At 35.0% G+C, this 21,339-nt stretch overlaps 2 protein-coding genes across 2 annotated transcripts; one reads left to right on the top strand and one right to left on the bottom strand.

Annotated features, from left to right (window-relative positions):
• The first annotated feature begins 2,656 nt into the window (after positions 1–2,656).
• Positions 2,657–5,455, top strand: LOC112514580 (aspartyl protease family protein At5g10770). The gene is made up of 2 exons (XM_025121131.1): positions 2,657–2,861; positions 4,068–5,455. The coding sequence occupies exons 1-2, from the start codon at positions 2,657–2,659 to the stop codon at positions 5,330–5,332; spliced, it is 1,470 nt and encodes a 489-aa protein (XP_024976899.1). The 3' UTR covers positions 5,333–5,455.
• Positions 5,456–8,972: 3,517 nt separating this feature from the next.
• LOC112514531 lies at positions 8,973–9,900 on the bottom strand. The gene is made up of 2 exons (XM_025121051.1): positions 9,309–9,900; positions 8,973–9,148 (listed from the first exon to the last, which is right to left on the bottom strand). The coding sequence occupies exon 1, from the start codon at positions 9,847–9,849 to the stop codon at positions 9,541–9,543; it is 309 nt and encodes a 102-aa protein (XP_024976819.1). The 5' UTR covers positions 9,850–9,900; the 3' UTR covers positions 8,973–9,148; positions 9,309–9,540.
• Positions 9,901–21,339: the final 11,439 nt, after the last annotated feature.

The following is a 21,339-nucleotide window of genomic DNA, read 5'->3' on the forward strand; positions in this document are numbered from 1 at the left end:
CAGGAATCCAAATCCCTCAAAAACATTCCTGCAAACCAAACGCACCCTAAGAATACTTCATCATTACCTTTTATAAAAAAAATATTATATTATTAAATTTGAAATAAATTACATCTTTATCATTAAAGCTAAATAAATTAAATTATAATTAAAAATTAAAGTAAACAAATTATATACAAAAAAAACTTTCAACATCAAAATACTCCATAAATTTGACAAACAACTGAAAACATTTTCACTTTCTCAATATCACATAAATTGTATTATAAAATCAACAGAGATAAAAAAAAAAGACATACATTAAAACCAATATGTAAGATACTGTTTACTGCATTGCACAAATACAATATAACATCAACTAAGGGAGCGTTTAGCAAACGCTTACTTGGATAAGTGAACATCAAGGCCCTGTTTGTTTTTCTAAAAAATCACTTAATTGCCTCTTAAGTCTGACCGATTCAGACCTAGAGGAATTAAGTGCGTTTGTTTTTTTTATAAATTAAGTGCTGAAAATGTCTCATTTTGTCTGAATCGGTTAGATGTAAATTTAACTCTGAAAACCTCTTAATTTGATTCCCCTTCCTCGTCGCTCTAACCTCTCCATCGCCGCCTGCACTCAAAAGCCCCGATTTCTCCATCGCTGTTGCTGGAATCATTCATCTCTCGATCGGTCTCCACTCGCTCATCTCCAGTCGGTCTCCATCGCCGCCTGCACTCTCAAGCCCTCGATTTCTCCAGTCGGTCGCTCATCTCCAGTCGATTTCTCCATCGCCGCCTGTGTTCTTCTTTAATGGATTTGGGATATATATATATATATATATATGTGTGTGTGTGTGTGTGTGTGTGTGTATATATATATATAGTTGGATCTTGCTTCATATTGAAAAACAGGTTCAAATGGATGGGTATGAGAGATAGTAAATACAGATTAAAGTAGTGTGATACATGGTGGTAGATCTTTAACTAGGAAGARGATGCTAGTTRGAATATTTGAGCATGCTTAAAGGGTTTTGGTTTACCTGTGCAATCTCAAAGCCACGGCCCTCCCCCAACAGTTTATGATGCATATGAGCTAAAGATTGTTATTACCTGTGATTGATCAACTGTATAACTGATTGGGTAATGGTTTATGATTACACAATTACATATCACGTTTATATTTGTCAAGTATAGTAGAAGAGATCATAGTTCCTACATCATTGGTGCGGCAAAAACAATGGTTTAATTATATGGCAGTTTACAAATGGTTTAAATGATTGGATATTTCAGTTAAGTTTAATTGAAATGAATTGATTCAGATTTCAGACTTCAGAAGTTTGTCAGTTTACAAAAACAAACAGTCTGACTAATTCAGATTTCAGACTTCAGCACCACTGCTTAAAATTCAGAAGTGAATTCAGACTTCAGACTTCAGCACCTCTTAAAAAACAAACGCCACCCAAGTCATTTTATCTTACGGGATGAATATGGTAAAGATCAAGAATTTTACCCGGTAAGAGCGAGACAAGAACCAAGAGTCTTACCCGGCAAGTGAAGGCGACGACTCTTACCACGGTAAGCGCTTACCGGGTAAATTATTGCATACGATACCGTTTTGATGAACTAAAATCTTATCCGATAAGTAAATGATAATGTTAAATTTACCAATAAACATTTACCGAGTAAATATTTAATAAACGAGCCCGAAAATAAATATAGAATGCAAGAAAGGTAGTGTACAATTAATTGACTCCGTGAAGGGGAGTCTTTGTCAATGGGAGTTCTTCCAATAAAAAAATGGTTGAAAAATCACAAGCCCCACCAACCTATCAAAACAATTACTAATCCAACCAATAAATATGCTTTTAAATTTTTATTAATCTGAATATTCAATCCGTTATACAAGCCAACTAATTTCAGGGTAACCACCCATTTTACGGATAATCCAGAGTTAACATATTTGAACCTATATGATCACAAGGAAATTTTTATTCCTTCTTGGATTCGAACTTAGGACCTCCAGACACTTTTAACATTTGGAGCCCAAGCTCAAACTAATCGGACACCATCCTTGTGTTTTTAAATATACTCTTTTCTACTTGTTAAATGTTCCTTACACCTAATCAAGATCATATATATATATATATATATATATATATATAGAGAGAGAGAGAGAGAGAGAGAGGATGTGAGTTATTATGCAACTCTTTACATTTGTGCAACCAATACAACCCAATCTTAACCGTCCATTTTATTTGATGAATATATGATTCCATAAAAGTTTTGATTGTTTCCTAATATAAAGTATTGATCATAGTTAATAAACCCTAATCATCTTCCATAAATATTCAAATAATAATAAATAAACTCTCATTATTTCCATAAATATCTCAATTGATTGAGTTGTATTGATTGTACAAATATGATGGATTGCATTTGAAATGTCCTCTCTCTCTCTCTCTCTCTCTCTCTATATATATATATATATATATATATATTACATTTTCAATGTATGATTTAATCTTGTTTCATATATATATTTAGATTTTTTTGAAATAACTAATTGTAGATGTGCATGTGAAACCTCAATAATTTCTCATGCAACCATAGTGGGGTCCTTCCAACTCTTTATCCTTTTGTTCTCATGCCACCCTCCAACTCCCCAAAGATTCTCTCAATGTCTCTTCTTCTTCTCCCTGTCTTCCTCCTTTCCCTTCTCAGTTTACATGCACCACCACCGGCCACCGCCACCGCCACCGCCATTGCTGCCGCCACCGGTGTTCATGGATATGGAGGAGATAAGCAAGTTCTCACTTTGAACAAATTCAAGCAGGCTACACAACTACAAACTAATACACCCAATTGCTTCCCTCAAAGATCAAGTTAGTACTTATAGTTTCTCTTTAACTTTTTGGCTTTATAATATATTTTCTTGAATCTGTATCTGTGGAACCGCGTTAGATTATTCTGTAAAAGAATTATCTAGAAAGGAGGTTCCGACATATATTAAGAAGAAATGGTCCAAATCTAACTCGTCGAATTCTACCTTCATGAAAAGAAACCTTTCCTCGGGGATTAAATTCTAAATTGGAATAAAATTCAGGATAAACGCATTTGTTGGAGTTCCATATCTGCTAGACTTGAATCATATCCCCTAGATATATGTTAGAACTTCATTTTTTCCACAAGTGTTTTTTTGAGAATAATCTAATGGGGTTCTATATATTTTTACATGGTATCAAAACAAAGGTCAATCACTCTAGATACTCGATGCTTTGAGACAATTTATGCCAGGCTAGCCTCTGTTAGAAGGGGTATGTTGAAGTCTCAAATTGACTTGTATCATTTCTCAATATATATATATATATATATATATATATATAGAGAGAGAGAGAGAGAGAGACTTAAGATCTTGTGAGACGAGACTGTTTTCACAATGTTTTGCCGTGAAGTTTCAATGTTATTTTGTGGCATCATGGGTCTCATGAAAATAACTGGTCTCACATGAATCCTATATATACACATACATACATAGAGGAACGATCAAATACAAACCACCCAATTTGTACAAATCGTGCAAACCATCCTCATCCGTCGATTTCATTGTTTAATCTTATGAAATTTTTTCATGAAATTGTTTCATATAATACTTTTTTTGATGAAGTTATTTCATATATGGTTATAAAATTGTTTCATATAATACTTAATGAAACTGTTTCATGTATTTCTCTAAAATTAAAATAATAAAGATGACAATATCCATGATTAACACCGTGCACAATAAAAATGATTAATCAACCTCTCATAAATACAAAAAAATGAACAAAATGAAAAATTATGATTGGTTGAATGAGTTTTGCACGGTTTGTACACATTTGGGTGGTTTGCATTTGATCGCTCATCTATATATATATATTTATATATTTATTGGAACCTCCTTTCTCTCCTCAAAAGCTATTATAAAAAATAATTTAATAAGATTCCACATATGAGTATTGCTATAATAGTCTTTCTTTAAGAATAGAACTATTTCTAGTAATTAGTGCTTTAAAGAAAATGTAACTGGTTATCTTGTTTTTCTGGAACAGAAAAGAGTGCAACTATATTAGAATTGTATCACAGGGATTACTGTTCTAGACCCAGATCAGATTGGAACCAGAGATTCCTAGAACACCTACTTTCGGATCAAATTCGAGTCCGTTCGCTACAATCTCGGATCAAGATCGCGTTTTCTAAGGGATCCGATCAAGAACTTTCACAAGCCCAGATCCCGATCACTTCTGGAGCCAAACTCCAGACTCTCAACTACATTACGACCATCCGATTGGGCGGTCGCAACGTGACGCTGATCGTCGATACGGGAAGCGACATAACCTGGGTCCAATGCCAACCGTGCGGTTCTTGTTATAATCAACAAGAACCGCTTTTTAACCCCTCCGAATCTCCTTCATATAAACCCATCTTTTGCAAGTCCACAACTTGCCAAAATCTAGAATACGCCACTGGTAAATCGGGCATTTGTGGGTTTAACTCGACAAATTGTAACTATTATGTTAGCTACGGAGATGGATCATACACACAAGGTGATCTAGCTAGCGACGATCTCGTAATCGGGACCGTGCCGATCAAAGGTTTTGTGTTCGGTTGTGGTCGGGTTAATTCAGGGTTGTTTGGGGGAGCTTCGGGTCTTATGGGGCTCGGAAGAAGTCTTCTTTCGTTGGTTTCTCAAACTACCGACGTTTTCGGAGGGATTTTCTCCTATTGTTTACCTTCAGCGACGGATTCCGGGTCGGGTTCGCTAATTCTAGGGAACGGAACTTCGGACTACAAGAATTTCAGCCCGATTTCTTATACTAACATGCTATCCAACCCAATGATGCCCACTTTTTACTTTCTTAACCTCACTGGAATCAGCATCGGAGGGGTCTCGTTACAAGATCCGAGTTTTGGTAAAAAGGAATTGCTAATAGATTCAGGAACGGTAATCACTCGGCTTCCTCCTTCGATCTATGACGTTTTTAAGTCCGAATTCCTGAATCAGTTTTCGGGCTTTCCTAAGGCTCCAGCCTTTTCGATCTTGGATACTTGCTTCAATCTATCTGGCTACAAAGAAGTCGAGATACCTACAATCAAGATGCATTTTACGAATGATGTGAAGTTCACTATTGATGTTAGCGGAATTCTCTATTTCGCAAAGTCTGATGCGTCTCAAGTTTGTTTAGCGCTAGCGGGTTTATCGGATGAAGAGGAGATCGGTATTATCGGGAATTACCAGCAAAAAAACACAAGGGTTGTGTATAACACCAAGGAACTTACACTTGGATTTGCTAAAGAAACTTGCAGTTCAGATTAAAATTGCAGAAAAGGAAAAGGGTGATTCATAATTGTTGTGAATATTATATCATTCAAAGAATTTTTAAGTATTTTGGGGTGATCAATGATGGTATAGATTATATGAATGCAATTTATGATTTCTGAATGTGTTACTTACGGCCTGTTTAATAAGCTTAATGGGACTCACAACTTATTCTATTAGCTACACATGAATGTTTAGTAGTGGCTTAATGATATAGAAAGTGGCTTATTTAGTAAGATTACAGGAGGAGTTGTATGCAGAAAGCCAAGTTTTTTCCAAACCTATCTTTCCCAATTAAAAAACATGCTTATTTCATCTATGAAAAAACCCTCCAAACAAAAACCTCCGTGATCTATACAGACAGATTAATCTACACAGACAACTTTATCCATACAGGACTTGTGAATCTTGCCACATATTCTATACGAATACCAACCAAACAACTAACTAACTAACCATATTCTATATTCTTTAATGGAAAACCAACCAAACAGTCCCAAATCTTGTGACATATTATATATTTTACCAAGAAATGTGACAGTATATTCGATTTCAGAAGTTAACAATGGAAAAGAATAGAGATTAATCAAATACAATTGCACAGAAAAAGGGAATCTTCAGAGCTGTAGCATACATAACCAAGTACAACAAAAGGGGCCTACCTGGAATTTCTCGGTTCAGGAGCTTGTGATTCGATGGTACTATCCCGAAAACAAGACATAAGTTGCAGAGACAAACATTCTGTCTCATTCACTGGAACATAGCGAAAAGAGTTTGAACCTGTGTAAACAAGAACAAGTACTTAGCAGAACATTTGGGGCTAGAAAGATCATTTCCATAAAAAGAGAGAGATGAATCAAGATTTTATCATGCACATACCATCCCTTTGAACCACCCCCAATCCTAATTCAATCCATTTTTCATAAAAATGTCTGGTCTCTGAAATCAAATTCAGAAAACAGTGAAATCTGATCTGAACACCTTCTAGTTCTGCTGATTAGTTAGTTTTACTTCACTTGTGTTGTGCAAAATTTGATTGGAGATGAGGAATTGGGAATTTTACATGGAGAATTGGTTCGAAGTCGGTTCTTCTGAACAGATATTGTAAGATCTCACTTTGGCTGAACAAAAGGTGGTGTATAGGAGCTTGATACCTCATCTATCAGACGCGTTTTAAAACCGTGAGTACAGGTGTGTGGACAAAGCGAATAATATCTGGTACAGTTAGCCTCGGATGTTACTGTTGTGCGTATGGAATCAATCAGGATACAAGTATAATTGTGTATATTTAGAAGTTAAATTCGAGGTATGATTTCGTTTGGTTCTTGTGAAAAACTCAGAATCAGAAAGAGCGCTGAACGTTTTCAAATTGATTTTTTTTTTGTAAAAACACAACTTGAACAGTTCTAGATCAAGTTCATTTCAGTATCAGATATAAACATGAAATGATTATTGTAGAACCCTAGAAAAAACTGAACACCATAATTTTCATTAATATGAATGAGATTCTGTGAAATTACTAGACAGAAATTGGTTTTCATATTATGAAAAGTACGAACGATGATCGTAATGAGTAAATTTTACCAGCAAAAATGATCGATACGCCTCCTCGATCCAAAAAATGCGAAAACAGAAAATCAACAACCACCAAATGACATTATACTTCGAATTTAGCTTCTAACAATGCACAATCGTACTTACATCCTGATCGATTTCATACGTACAACAGTAAATCTGTTCAGAAGATCAGATTTTCGAACCAATTTATAGTTCTCCACAATCAAGTTTTGCACTGAAATAAAACTAACCTCATCAGCGGAACTAGAAGGTTTCCAGATCAGATTTCACTGTTTTTTGCATCTGATTTCAGAGATTCAAAACCTTTATGTGAAAAATGGATTGAATTAAGATTGGGGTGGTTGCAAAGGACGGTATGTGCATGATAAAGTAGTTGTTAAACCTAAGTTCTTGAAAACATGGTGGATTAATTAATACTTTGTGTATAAACAATTGTGCCATCAATAAGTTTAGAGCATTGATTCTTGAAATGCATGCTGAGTTTTAAATTGTGGATCGACATCTTTTAATTGGTAGGGTTTTGGAATCCTTTTCGTTCGACGTTTTGATGACGGATATGGTCTATCATGTCATCTCAAGATCGAGACGCAGAGTCGTAAGACCATGCATTGGAACGACGTCTGTCCAGTGTCGGAAGGTCAAGAAAGTTGGTAACATTGCATTGATCGGGGGCGTTCGTAGTGACCTTTGGATAAAAATCCCGAAATATCATCGTCTTTTTGTGGTTAAATATCTTTCTTTCTGATGGATTTCTGAGCGTGCAAAGGTCTTCAGTGGACGGAATCGTGTGGGGGTCAAGGCTTGACGGTTAAGCCTTTCAACTCGTTTTAAGAGTTGCTTCTCGTTGATTCGGTGGCTCTTGTTTTGGGGCTTTTGGTCGGTTTTCAGTTGTTTCCTCCTGTTTGGTTGTTCCATTAGCGTTGGTTTTCTTTGTTTTGCTTTCGTCTGTTGTATTCGTTTGCTCGGATTGTCGGTGTCTTATGTGACGTTAGTTGCTTTGCTTTTTTTCACTTTGTGCTCAGACGTTCTTGGTGGTTGTTTGGTTCGTGCTGTCTCTGCGTTTTGCAGAAGTTTTGTTTTTACTAAATTTGTCGGCATTTCAAGAAAAAAAATCAAAATTTATGTAAAATGTTTTCTTTCAAAAAAATTGTAGAAAATTTCTTCCTTCCGAGAGACGAACATGGCTCATACTCGAGAAATGCTCGTTCTTGAAACCGTTGAAGTCTTCTTGTTAAGATATCTCCAATCCAACCACTAAAAAAGTAAATTAAAAACACCAAGGGGGTGTTTGAGATTGCTTATAAAAATAACTTATTGACTTATTCCGATCTGACACCGGCAATAAGCACTTTTGAGTGTTTGGATAAACAGCTTATACCAGTGCCAACCCGGTAATAAAGAGTTTTTGAAGAAGTTAAATCATTATAGCTTACAATAAGTTGATAAAGACTTTTGTAGAAAAGCACAAGTTATTTAAAATAAGCAATCCCAAACACCCCCTAAAAATGGTTGATACATTGAACATTAAAAAATAATCAACTCGAAGCACACACTAAAGAACCAATAGATAACTAGTGAGAATTCATGTAGAAACTGTAAATATTATAAGAACCTTGAGAACTAAATATTTATGAATTATTTACAATGAATATACCTAAATATTCATAAATATTATTCATCATGAATATAATATAATGTATGTCTATTATTCCTGATAAATATCATGAACATTGCCTCAATATTCATTTATGGCTTTATGCATGAGGTTGGATGTCTAAGAAGAGATCTTCACCCTTGGATTAATCCTAATTGAATGTCTACACTAATGAAATGCACCCTGATACACCAGATCAATTCCCTTCTAAATCACAATTCATAGATGAACATGTGATCAAAAATGATCAAGGGTTCAGATATTTCTTACACTTCTCACCATGACTTCCCTTCTCACATGATCCCTCACCTTATGCATGAATAATTAATCGTCAAGATTTCTAAGTATTTACATTTCCTATACTAAACAACTATAGATCAATTCTTATCAATCAAAACACCAAATAAATAACCATAGATCATACTTTATATAATAACTGTCGATACAAATAGAGATGCATAAAAAAGCACAAGCCTGGCTCAAACCAGGTCCAACCCGGTCCAGGTCAAGCCTCAAAGCTTGATCAAGCCGAAATTTTTGGGCCAAGTCGGGTCTGTCCTGGTCTGAAAGAGCCCAACCTAAAAAAGCCCACTTAAGCCCAAAAACCCCAGTCTGAATAAGCCCAATCAGGCCCTTTTCAACCCTTCCCTAAAAAAGCCCAGACCGAGGTTTTTGGGCTTAAATGGGCTTTTTTAGGTTGGGCTCTTTCGGACCTGGACAGACCCGTCCCGACCCTTCCCTAAAAAGCCCAAGCCTTCTTTATTTGCTGAAAACAAGCCCGACCCAGACCCAAGCCCAAAAAGCCCGGATATTGTGCATCTCTAGATACAATATAGTTTCTTCACAATATTCCCACACTTTTCTGCTGCAAATCAACAAAAAGAACCCCAAAAAGTCTTCACAATTTCTAAAATCCTAAAAAGAAAACATAGTAAATAACCCATAAACCTTTACCTCTAGATTTCTTCAAACCCTAAAAAAACTTGAGTTTTCCTTTGGCAACTGATTCTTTGGCATGTTGAACATGACAAAATGCCTTCTGACTCCCTGTTAAGCCTGAACACACATCATTGCCCCCTAAAGTAATGGCAAAATACAGATAAACGGTGCACAAAAAAGCAAGGAGGACGAGGGCGGTTAATAAGAAGCGGTGCCGCCTGATTACGGTCGAGAAGTTGCCCAATTCATTTCCCGTTGTGTAATTCTTTCGGGATGAAGTTGAAGAAAATGCCGTTTGTTGAGTCCTCCGGTGCGGTGAAGTGATCACGCCATCTAGCGCCATAGTTTTATGCAATTTGGGGGTTCAATCTCAAAGCGACCGCATAATCTGCAGCAACTTTAGTTCAAGATGTGATCAACTTTTGAAATTGAGAAGGTCTAAAAAAGAAAATAAGATTTGGATTGAGAAATGAGTAATGGAATTAGCAGGATGAAGATGAGTAATCAGTGGACATGATTCAAGATTGTAACAGAACAGCCAGTGTGAGGGTATTTTTGGAATTTTTGAAAATTAAAAGCACTAGATTCTATTCATTTTTGGTCTATAATATGTTGATTGTATGGACCCTGTTTATATGGTTTGAAAAGAAAAGAAAAAGACATGATAAGATGGATCCAAAATAAATGCAATGTTTAGCTTCATATATAGTTTATTCGATTAAAGGTTTATTTAGGAACATTAAATATTATATGTGTGTATTCATGATGAATATTATTCATCATGAATATTTTACAGCGTTAATCATTATGAATACTTAAAAAAAATGATTGTTGAGTTCCTAAAATATTTAAGGTTTCTAAATGAACCTCCCTGTGGTTAACTATTTGCTGAACACCTAAAGTTCCCTTCAATAAGAACAAAAAAGAAGAATCTTTGTGAACCAAAATCAATAATACTCCCTCTATCTCGATATAAATGTAGACTCTGAAAAAAACCAAGGGTCTAATTGTTAGCAGCTTAATGAGTTTAATTTGACTTGCAACTTAATCGGTTAGCTATACATGACTGTTTGGCAGTGGCTTAATGATATGGAATGTGGCTTATTCAGTAAGTTTTTGGGGGGAGCGTTATGCAGAAAGTCAAGATTTTTTCCAAACCTGGCCAACTGGCCCTCCTAATTAAAAAACACGAACCTTCCATCTATGAAAAAACCCTCCTAAACAAAAACTTCCACAATCTGCACAAATAACTTTATCCATACATGACTTCATGGAAAACCAACCAAACAACCCCTAAGACGTAGAAATGAGTAATTATTACAGTTTTTAACCAACTAGAAGACTATTTAACCTTAATAATCAAGAAGGAAACAATGAATTTCTCCATCTCATAATTAAATATAAAAGTAGACACTTATTTTGGACATGGAGGGCACGGAGGAATAATATTTTGTAATATAACTAATTGTCAAATGGGTGAATTTGGACCGTGGCCTCGCTCAAATTCGTATATATATCGAGTCTCTTAAACCAAGTGGTTGCAGGTTCAAGACTCATTGTTGACATGAGCGTGTGTTTCTCTTAAAAGAACGTAAATCCCATTGAAAACTTGACCGAAAGGAGAATTTTGCACTTATTTTCGGGCAACCTAAAAAGAAAATGTTGTATTTATTTTGAAACAGAGGAAGTATACTTATTCTATAGTGCATATAAAAAGTCCCTCTCGTCTTTTATTGTAAGGCGTGCATAATACAAGTCCAAAAGTCTTTCACTGTAAGGCGCCCATAATTTGCTGAAAACTAGAAGTAACCGAACCACACAACCCAGTAAATTCCCTGCGAAGTGGGGTTTGGGGAGGGTAAGAAGACCCTTTTCCTAACAAAACTCCCACAAAAGCTACTTTCGGCTTCCCAACCCACCTATCCTAGGATTTCAATGCCTAATTGTCGGCTATCTAACCCCCCCTGACCCACCTGCAACCACTCCCCCGCCACAATGCCCACAGGTCCTAACACAAAATCTGCTATCTTGATCCCACATCTTGACAAACTCCCATCTGAAGTTATATCTTCGGAAATGCCTAAAGTGCCATGTCCTATCCCAGTTGTTCATTCCACGTCCTCCTCGTTTGCCCCTCTTTCTTACTCCCTATATTTACGCTGCCGAAATTTGTCTCCAACGAACGTACCCAAACCACCTGAGTCTTCCCTCTCTCAGTTAATTTATGATAGGCAGCTACGCGCTACTCCTAACTCTATGATGAAGACCTCATTCAGTATTCTGTTCAACAAAGGCTGCAGCATTTATGCCATCTTTAACTTCCTTTCATGCACATTCTTTACTACCCAACACTATGCCCCATAAAACATAGTTAGTTTGAGGGCTACCCTGTAGAAATTTCCCTACAGTTTCAATGATACTTTGTCAAACAACAATCTTGTGGTCGTGGTAGCCCTCCATTTTGCCCACCCTACCTTTTCTGTGGTGTGTAACGTCATCCTCAACCACTCCCTCCTTCAGAATCATGGAGCCTACGTATTTGAAACTGTCCTTTTGGGGGTATCCTATGCTTCCTAATATTGACTCCCCCCAAGCCCGGGGGTGGGGTGGGGTGGGGGTGGGTGGGCAGTTACCCTCCCTACTGAAGTTGAACCAAAGGTATTCGGCCTTAGAATGACTATTGCTGAGAACTAAAAGTATATGAGGTAAATCGGGTAATTTGTCTATATCAGTTTCCACCATTCTAATAATCATGTCATCTTCATTCCTCTCATATCAAGTAAACAGGACCCTTGATTCTATATTCATTCTTCTAACACCATAGATGGGACCCACGAATGAAATATAAATGGCTAAAACAAATGAAGCCTGAGTTTTTGCCCCATAGGATATAAGACTTCAAAACTTCATTATGTAGAAAATCTTAAAATTGGTTATGGACTCGACCCAAAAATGTAATTTTTACATCAATAATCCAAATTAGAGCAGTCTAAAATCATGTTGGGAGAAAAAAATTCATATATTATCCAGATTTCTATATGTTTCAAATAAAAAAAGGCATCCTCAGATACTCAACACCCCCCCCCCCCTTCCCTTAACAAGGATAATAGAGATCAACAAAGACATGCTTTTAACTCCAACAAAGTACTTGCCTCACAATCAAAACCAACAAACCCCAAAAATATATAAACAAAACTATAAACCTTAAGGGAGCGTTTGGTTTGATGGAATGGTTTTGAGGGATTTGGATTTCGTGGAAGGATTTGGAATCTTTGGTGCGTTTGGTTTGTAGGACTTGAATTGGAATTGAAATCCATTATTTTTAAAAACAAATTACAAAAAATTACAAAAATAATTAAATTACCTTTTTATTAATTGATTATTACACAATTAATGTTTTTAACAAATTTTGAAACGTTATTTTATACAAATGCTACGAAATCCCATGAAATACCAACCACCCCCATGGAATTTCAAAATCCTATGTTTGTGGGATTTCAATGAAATCCCGGGATTTCAAATCCATGAAATTCTTCAAACCAAACATGGGATTGAAATGGAATTCAATTCCAAATCCCTCCAAGTCCATTCCAATCCTACAAACCAGATGGGACCTAAGAGAATAATTGAATGATCATATCAATAAGAATATGCAAGCAATAAAGACTCCTAGACCCTTTTCAACAAACACCATGACCATGTTGCTTATCTCTAACAATACGAATGATGTAACATGAGAATCCACACAAAAAATATCATACAAATTGAAATGTTGGTCTACTACTCTACCATGATATCATACCTACATCACAGATGGATAATAGCAATTGAAATCTATGACAACAGGGTTTATGATAAAAACAAACCAATCAAATTTGTTGAAACTATAGTGTAACTCTCTCTAACACACATATAAAAACATCCAAAATCGAGTCACAGATGGCCAACAAGATGATACATCACAATTGGAGTTATCACTATTTTGAAATCCACCATGACCTAAACCCAACCAAACCACTTCTCGAAAGTAGAGTATAAGGAGTAAGATGTATACAACCTTACCTCAACCACTAGGAAGGCATCATAATGACCTAAGGTTGCCCAGGGAATACTCATAAAGAAAGATTCTTATCTGAACCTAGTGTTCCTAAACAAAATAGCCATGGCTAAAACAATAGTGGTAGTCTAAATGCACCCCTATGATTGCTATATGACCCGCTCCATAGACACCTCAACATCAGAAGTTCCTTTTGACATTTTCAATGTATGATTTGACTTGATTTTGATTTAAACAGTGGTGCATATAGCATACCCAAACAATAAGCCAGCTTGGGGGCTGTTTGGTTAGTTTTTCATCAAACTATCCGTGTGAATTAATCTGTCTGTCTAGATTGAGAAGGTTTTTGTTTCGGAGAGTATTTTGAGCATGTTTTTAATTGGGGGGGACGGGTTTAGGAAAAACTTGGCTTTCGCTCCCAGCTTACTGAACAAGACACTTCCTATATCATTAATTCACTAACCAAACGGTCATGTATAGCTGACCGAATAAGCTGCAAACTTGGCTTTCGCTCCCGGCTTACTGAATAAGACACTTCCTATATCATTAATTCACTAACCAAACTGTCATGTATAGCTGACTGAATAAGCTACAAGCTGCTAACAAACAGACCCTTGTATAGACTGCATCGAAGTTCAAAGAGTAATATTATTGCCGACTGTCAAGATGCATATAGATCTCAATGATTTACATTCCTCAGACCCAAACAAAGACAATTACACAAAGAATAACCTAAATTCAACCTAAACCCCAAATCCATATCGTTCTAAAAAACCAAATGAACCCCTATACTCGATCATACACACAAAGGGCCAGCAATTATCAAATAAATCTGCCAAAAACAGGAATTCGAGTTACAAAATCAGCACATCCGATTACAATGCACAATTACATCAATCAGAAACAAGAATGGAAAACCAAATCATCAAATCACAAAGAAAATGGATCTAAGAAACGTTTCCATGTTAATAATCATCGCGTAAAGGGGTCAAAATAAAGCTCAAAAAGAGGAAGAAAATTGGGGAGAAATGGGCATACCCGAATCAGAAGATGGTGCCGCCGATTACGACGGATCGCAATGAAATTGGTGGGGGTGAGATTTAACGATTAGCCTAATTGCAGGCACGGACTATAGCAGGCATCCACTGAAAATGGAAATTACTTTTTACAGAACAAGAAATCTTAAATTCAGAACAGCAATGGGACAGTGATGTGTACGTTGTGTTCTGGAAGTTGTATAGTTCTCTGAACCTCAAAATTTCAACGCTGGAAGAAAGAATTGCAATTTTGGCCGTTTAGTTGTCATGATAAATCATAGTTAAATAGCAATCAAATTTAATGAATAATAATAAAGTATACTTTGTTAGGGATGGGTTGTTTGGCAATTGTTAAATGATTTGGTGCAGAATGATTAAGTAATCATAATGATTAAGTGACTCTCGTGATATAGTGTAAAATGAAATATAATTGTTTGGTAATTGTGTATAATGAAATTAGGGCTCTTAATGGTTAAGAGAGATCCATGATACAAAATTATTCAGAAGGTTTTAGAAACCATTAAAAGACAGACTTTTTTTTGTCAAACAATATTCATCTTTTAACGGTTCAGATGTTGTCTCTTAATGGAATTATTAAAAAGTAAACAAACAACTGATGATAACTATATTTAAAGGGTGTTTGTGGGATCGCTTATAAAAATAACTTATCGATTTATTCTGGTGTGGTACCAGTAATAAGCACTTTTGAATGTTTGGATAAACAGTTTGTATCAGTGTCAAACCGGTAATAAGGAGTTTTTGAATAAGTTAAATCATTCTAACTTATAATAAGTTGATAAGAACTTTTGTAGAAAAATATAAGTTGTTTCAAATAAGCAAATCAAACACCCCTTTAAGATGTTTTATATTTAAAATTAAAAAGATAATACTCTACAATAAAATAATTAAAATTGGGTAGAGTTTTAAATATTTTAGAAAAAAAACAAGTGTTTTATCTTGTAGTGCTTATCTACTATTTATTATGTTTATCTGTATCCTGCAGTTAATTACATGGATTCAAACATGAAGTTCTAATAAGTTGTATTTATGTTTAATCAACTTGTAATCTTGAATTTTAAGTAGTATGCGTTAATAAATAGTACTTGATACATAAAAATTAATTTTTAAGAGTTTAGTCTAAATGTTTTATTAAACAACATAGATATTATGATCATTTAATTCATTAAAACTGTGTCTTTCTCATTGTGAATATTTATTTTAAAATGAATGGAGTAATAATTTAATACTTTTATTAACTTATGAATTAAATTGAATTTCGTATATTTTATAATACTAAAAGGATACTCGCGCAATACAGCGAAATATATCTCGATTTCAGTGTTTCATTTTATTTTTTTGGTCTCTGTTGATGTTATAATACGAATTTATGTAGTTTTGAGCAAACAATAATGTTTTTCTTAATAAAATAAAAATTTGAAGATATCATAAAATTAAAAATATATATATGTAAGTTCTTATTTTTTTTGTAATTTATGTAATTCAATTTTTTTATTATAATTTAATTTAGGTTTAATGACGAAGTAATTTATTTTGGTTTAATAACTCAGTATTTTGTTATAACTTAATAATTATCCTAATTATATTTTAGATTTTATATTTAAAATAAGAATTTTATCTTGTATTTGATTATATTTATCTACAGTTAGTTACATGAGTTCAAACATGAAGCTTAATGGATTATACTTACGCATAATTTACTTGTAATCTTGAATTTTAAGTAATATGCATCGATAATATAAAAGATGGTTTTTAAGAGTTTTTGTCAAATGTTTTATAATATAACTAGAAGGGTACTCGCACAATGTAGCGAGATACATTTCGATTTTGATGTTTCATTTTATTTTATTTTTTTGTCTCGGTCGATATTATAATATAGTTTTATGTGGTTTTGAGAAAACGATAATATTTTTAAGTTTTGAATAAAATATAAACATAAAATATCAAAAAAATAAAAAAAAAATATTGATATTAGTACCAAACTAACTATTTAAAATTTCTCATTTTTTCTGTATTTATTTAATTTATTTTTTTATTTAATAATATATTTTTTATAAAGATAATAATTAAGTATTTTGTTAGAACTCAATGATTATCATAATTAAATTTAGATTTTTTATATTTAAAATAAGATGTTTATCTTCTATTTGATTATGTTTATCTGCAGTTAGTTACACGAATTCAAACATGAAGCTTGATAAGTTGTACTTACGCATAATTCACTTATAATCTTCAATTTTAAGTAACATGTATCGATAAGAAGTATTTTATGTGTAAAAGATGGTTTTTAAAAGTTTTTGTCAAATGTTTTATAATATAGTATAGATTTACTAAATATGTTTACAATTTGTTTTTGTTTTTAGTATGTCATTTTTATTATATTATTCGAAAATGTTTAGTATTTACAAAACTTATCAAAGAGTTATTTTTTATTCAATAAATAATATAGTTAGAAGGTCAGAATGGTAATTTACGTCATTCAAGAATTTAACAAAACAACTAATAACGCAACCGCTTAGGGACCATTTATCAAACGCTTACTCAGGTAAGTGAATACGAAGTCACATTACCTTATCGGATAAATATGATAAAAACCAATAATCTTACCTGGTAAATGAGGACGATGACGCTTAGCACGATAAGCGTTTACCGGGTAAATTGTTACATACGAAATCGTTTTGGTGGACTAAAATCTTACCCGGTAGGTAAATGATAGTGTTAAATTTTACCGCTAAGTGTTTGGTAAACGACCCCTTAATCTTTAAACTTAAGAAATAATTCATTTCATATAAAATGATCGACAATATTCCTTAACCGGTGCCCCCACCACGACGCCCCCACCACCAAAAGAACCAAAATCCATCTTCAACCACATCCGGTCCGGCCTATCCCGGATTCCGGTGCCGGCTACCTTTTCCAGCGTGACCTCCTTCTCCGTGCCCCACCTTCGCCGGCAACTGTTTCTTCTCCGGCGACAAACAAATAGAGAAGTGAAATACACACAAACACATACTTGCAAAAACCACACACATCAATTCATGTTTTTAGATGTGGATCCTACACCTAGTCTGTTATCCTAGTCTTACGTCTCCAGTAACTCCTATCATAAGTCAATCTCCCTCGTTTATTTAATGCGTCAATTCATGTTTTCAGATACAAAAAGGTTGAACGATTACAAGAGCATCTAAACCATAAAATCAGAATAAAAAATTACCATTATATATATACTATAAGGGTATTCGTACAATACAGCAATATACATCTTGATTTTAATATTTCATTTTATTTTTTATCTCAGTCGATGTTATATTATGGTCTTATGTAATTTTGAAAAGACGATAATGTTTTTATTTTTGAATAAAATATAAATATTAGTATCAAATTAAGTATTTAAAACTCCAATTTTTGTGTAATTTTTTAATTCAATTTTTTTTATTATAATTTAATTTAGATTCAATAACGAAGTAATTTTTATTTGGTTTAATAATACAATTTTCTTATAAAGATAATAATTAATTATTTTGTTAAGACTCGATAATTATCCTAATTATATTTTAGATCATTTATATTTTAAAATAACATATTTGTCTTCTATTTGATTATGTTTCTCCCCAATTAGTTACATGAATTCAAACATGAAACTTTAATAAGTTGTACTTATGCATAATTTACTTGTAATCTTGAATTTTAAGTAATATGCATCAATATACAAACTTCATGCATAAAAAATGGTTTTTAAGAGTTTTTGTCAAATGCTTTATAATATAGAATATATATATATATATATATATATATATATATATATATAATCTAAAAAAAACAACATAATGCAAAGTCCAATATAACAAGTTACCAAGGATAATAATTAGCCCAACCTAATAGAAGGGTATATGTAACCCTCTAGAGCACCCCTATCATACCAGTCTCACAATCATCGTAAGGGATGAAAACACAAACACAGTGTCCCAAAAGCAGGTAGATGGTGTCCGGATTAAAACCCGAAACCTCATTTAGGATTTCCATCTTGGTGTTCTAAATGGCTCGGCATGATAGCCATTGTGGCTTAAGACTCGTGCCTAAAGCCTTATGGCACGTCATGACCCAATGCATGGTTTCTGCAACACGATATTTGATTTTTCTTACCTTTTTAGTGTCTTACTTAGTTACTTATACGGATTTGCCGCCATAAGTCAAGTCTTGAAACACGTTGTGGCCTCACCGTAGACTTGACCTCGTTGCCGCGCCATATCACACGTCATTTAGAAACTTCCAATGGGACCCAACGTATACAAACCCGACAAAAGTTTCACAAGTGTGTTGATTTTGGCAAATGTGACAAAAATCGAGCGATATACGAAAGGGAACTTTGAAAGCTTTCTGAAGCAAGAGAAGCAAAGGATGTCAAAAATCAAAATTGGAAATGTTGCGATTTTCATGGAATATAAGGGTGGTAACTTTTTGCATTCAAACTAAACGAACCCTGTAAATCTTTCGTTTTCACGGGTCCACAGATGTACGCATTCTTTTCGTGTTTTCTAAGTTTAAATCCTTGATATACTAAAGAACAAACAAAGTAGCACCAATCAACTTAAAGAGAGAACAACTACAAATGTTATACCAAAGGGTCATTGATCCACCGGTATCTGGGTTACCAGTAAATCCTAATCCTAACCACAAGGGTGGTGACTGATTGGTTTGAGCTTGACTCCAAATGTCAAAAGTACCAAGCGGTCCCAGGTTCAAATCCAAGGATTAATAAAACTCCCCTTGTGGCCACGGAGGTTCAAATGCAGTGACTCCAGTCTCCAGGCAATCTGCAAAGCAGGTGGTCACCCTGGGATTAGTCGGCTCGCATAGCGGGTTGGATATCTAGGTTAATAAAAAAAATCCTAATCCTACCCACCCTGGAGGTCAGTGGTTCAAACCTCACTGAATGTGAGAAGTGTGTGTGAGTATTTGCTGTATATAAATATTATATACTTTAAAAAATAATGATATATGAAGCTCACAACAAAATGATGCATTCTAGTTGATGCATAATTAGCATCAAATGCCTTCTTATTGGGTATTATAGTGTTCAAATGTGGTTCTAAAACATGCATGGAAAAGATGAAGATGAAACCTGATAAGAATCTTGAAAACATCGATGTCAAAGATGCCAACACCTTCAAGCCGGATGAAAATGGCAATTTTCTGTCATTCAGACTGATCATTCAGAACACTTCCCAAGCAACCATTTTTCATTCTGCAGAAAGTCATACAAAGCGTCTTTCATCATTCTGCACCAAATCTTTCAGTATTCACCAAACAGCCACTAAACCATTAAGCATCGTAACATGCCAATAATAGCACATGGATACAGATTTAAATCTTATATGGTGCATAGTTTTACCTACAGATGAACAAAAAAGTTCAATCCCAAACCACAAAGGTGGTGCCTGATTGATTTGAGCTTGGCTCCAAAGGTCAAAAGTACCAGGAGATCCCAGGTTCAAATCCAAGGAGTAATAAAAATCCCCTTGTGGCCACGGAGGTTTAAATGCGGTGACTCCGGGCTATCTGCAAAGCAGGTCGCCCTGGGATTAGTCGGCTCGCATAGTGGGTTGGATATCCAGGTTAATTTATAAAAAAAAAGCTCAAGCCCAAAGGCTGGTCCAAAAAATCCCGAGCCTAGTGAGCCCGAAGCCTGGTCCAGCCACAAGCCCAATGCAGTCAAAACTTTGGGGGCAGATCCAGGCCTAGGCCCTGCCTGAAAAAGCCTCAAAAAGCCCGGATAAGCCCAAAAAATTCCGGCCAGAAAAAGCCCGATCAGGCCTTTATTTAACCGCAAAGCCCAGCCTGGGCCTTTATTTTTGCTCACTGAAACTGGGATTGTAAGGCCCAGGCCCGAAAAGCCCAAACCTTGTGCATCTCTAGTTTTACCCACGTATGGTGCTATCAATACTGCTAAGATCAGCAGGCTCCGGATCAAAATGGATAAAAGAATAGGAAAGTTTAGAACTTTGTTACATTGATTGAGAAAGAGTTCTTTGTTACAATAAGGGGCCGTTTACCAAACACTACCCGGTAAACGTTTATGGGTAAAATTTAACACTATCATTTACTTATCGGGTAAGATTTTAGTCCACCAACACGACATCGTATGCAACAATTTACCCGGTAAGTGCTTACTGTGGTAAGAATCGTCATCCTCACTTACCAGGTAAGACTCTTGATCCTTGTCTTGCTCTTACCGGGTAAGATTCTTGGTCCTTATCATACTCATCCGGTAACGTAATGTGACTTGGTAAGCGCTTACCCGGGTAAGCATTCAGAAAGCGTCCCCTAAATAGGAACTTTGTTGCATTTTGCCCAAAAGAATAATGACATTTCATCGTCAACCTCCTCTACAAGAAAGTGAGCGTGCAGTTAGACTGCGCCGAAGATATACACACACACACACGGTTCTATTACCCTCGACTCCTGTATATTCTGTTATCCATTTCTCTATACATAGAGGCTGGTTCAATATCACTTGTAATTTTACCTTAAAATCACATGTGATTAAGGAATAGGATCAAACCACCCAGGTCCCAGGGCCAAGTCGCGCGCGCACCCCTTGTCAAAAGTGTTCCTTAGTTACATGTAATTTTACTGTAAAATCACATATAATATGGGTGTTCTCGTGTTTTCTTACTTCGACCCTATTCTCGTTAGAACCCAACCCTACATACATATTACT

Source organism: Cynara cardunculus, assembly GCF_001531365.2.
Source record: "Cynara cardunculus var. scolymus isolate 2C chromosome LG 6, CcrdV1, whole genome shotgun sequence".
NCBI classification, from domain to species: Eukaryota; Viridiplantae; Streptophyta; class Magnoliopsida; order Asterales; family Asteraceae; genus Cynara; species Cynara cardunculus.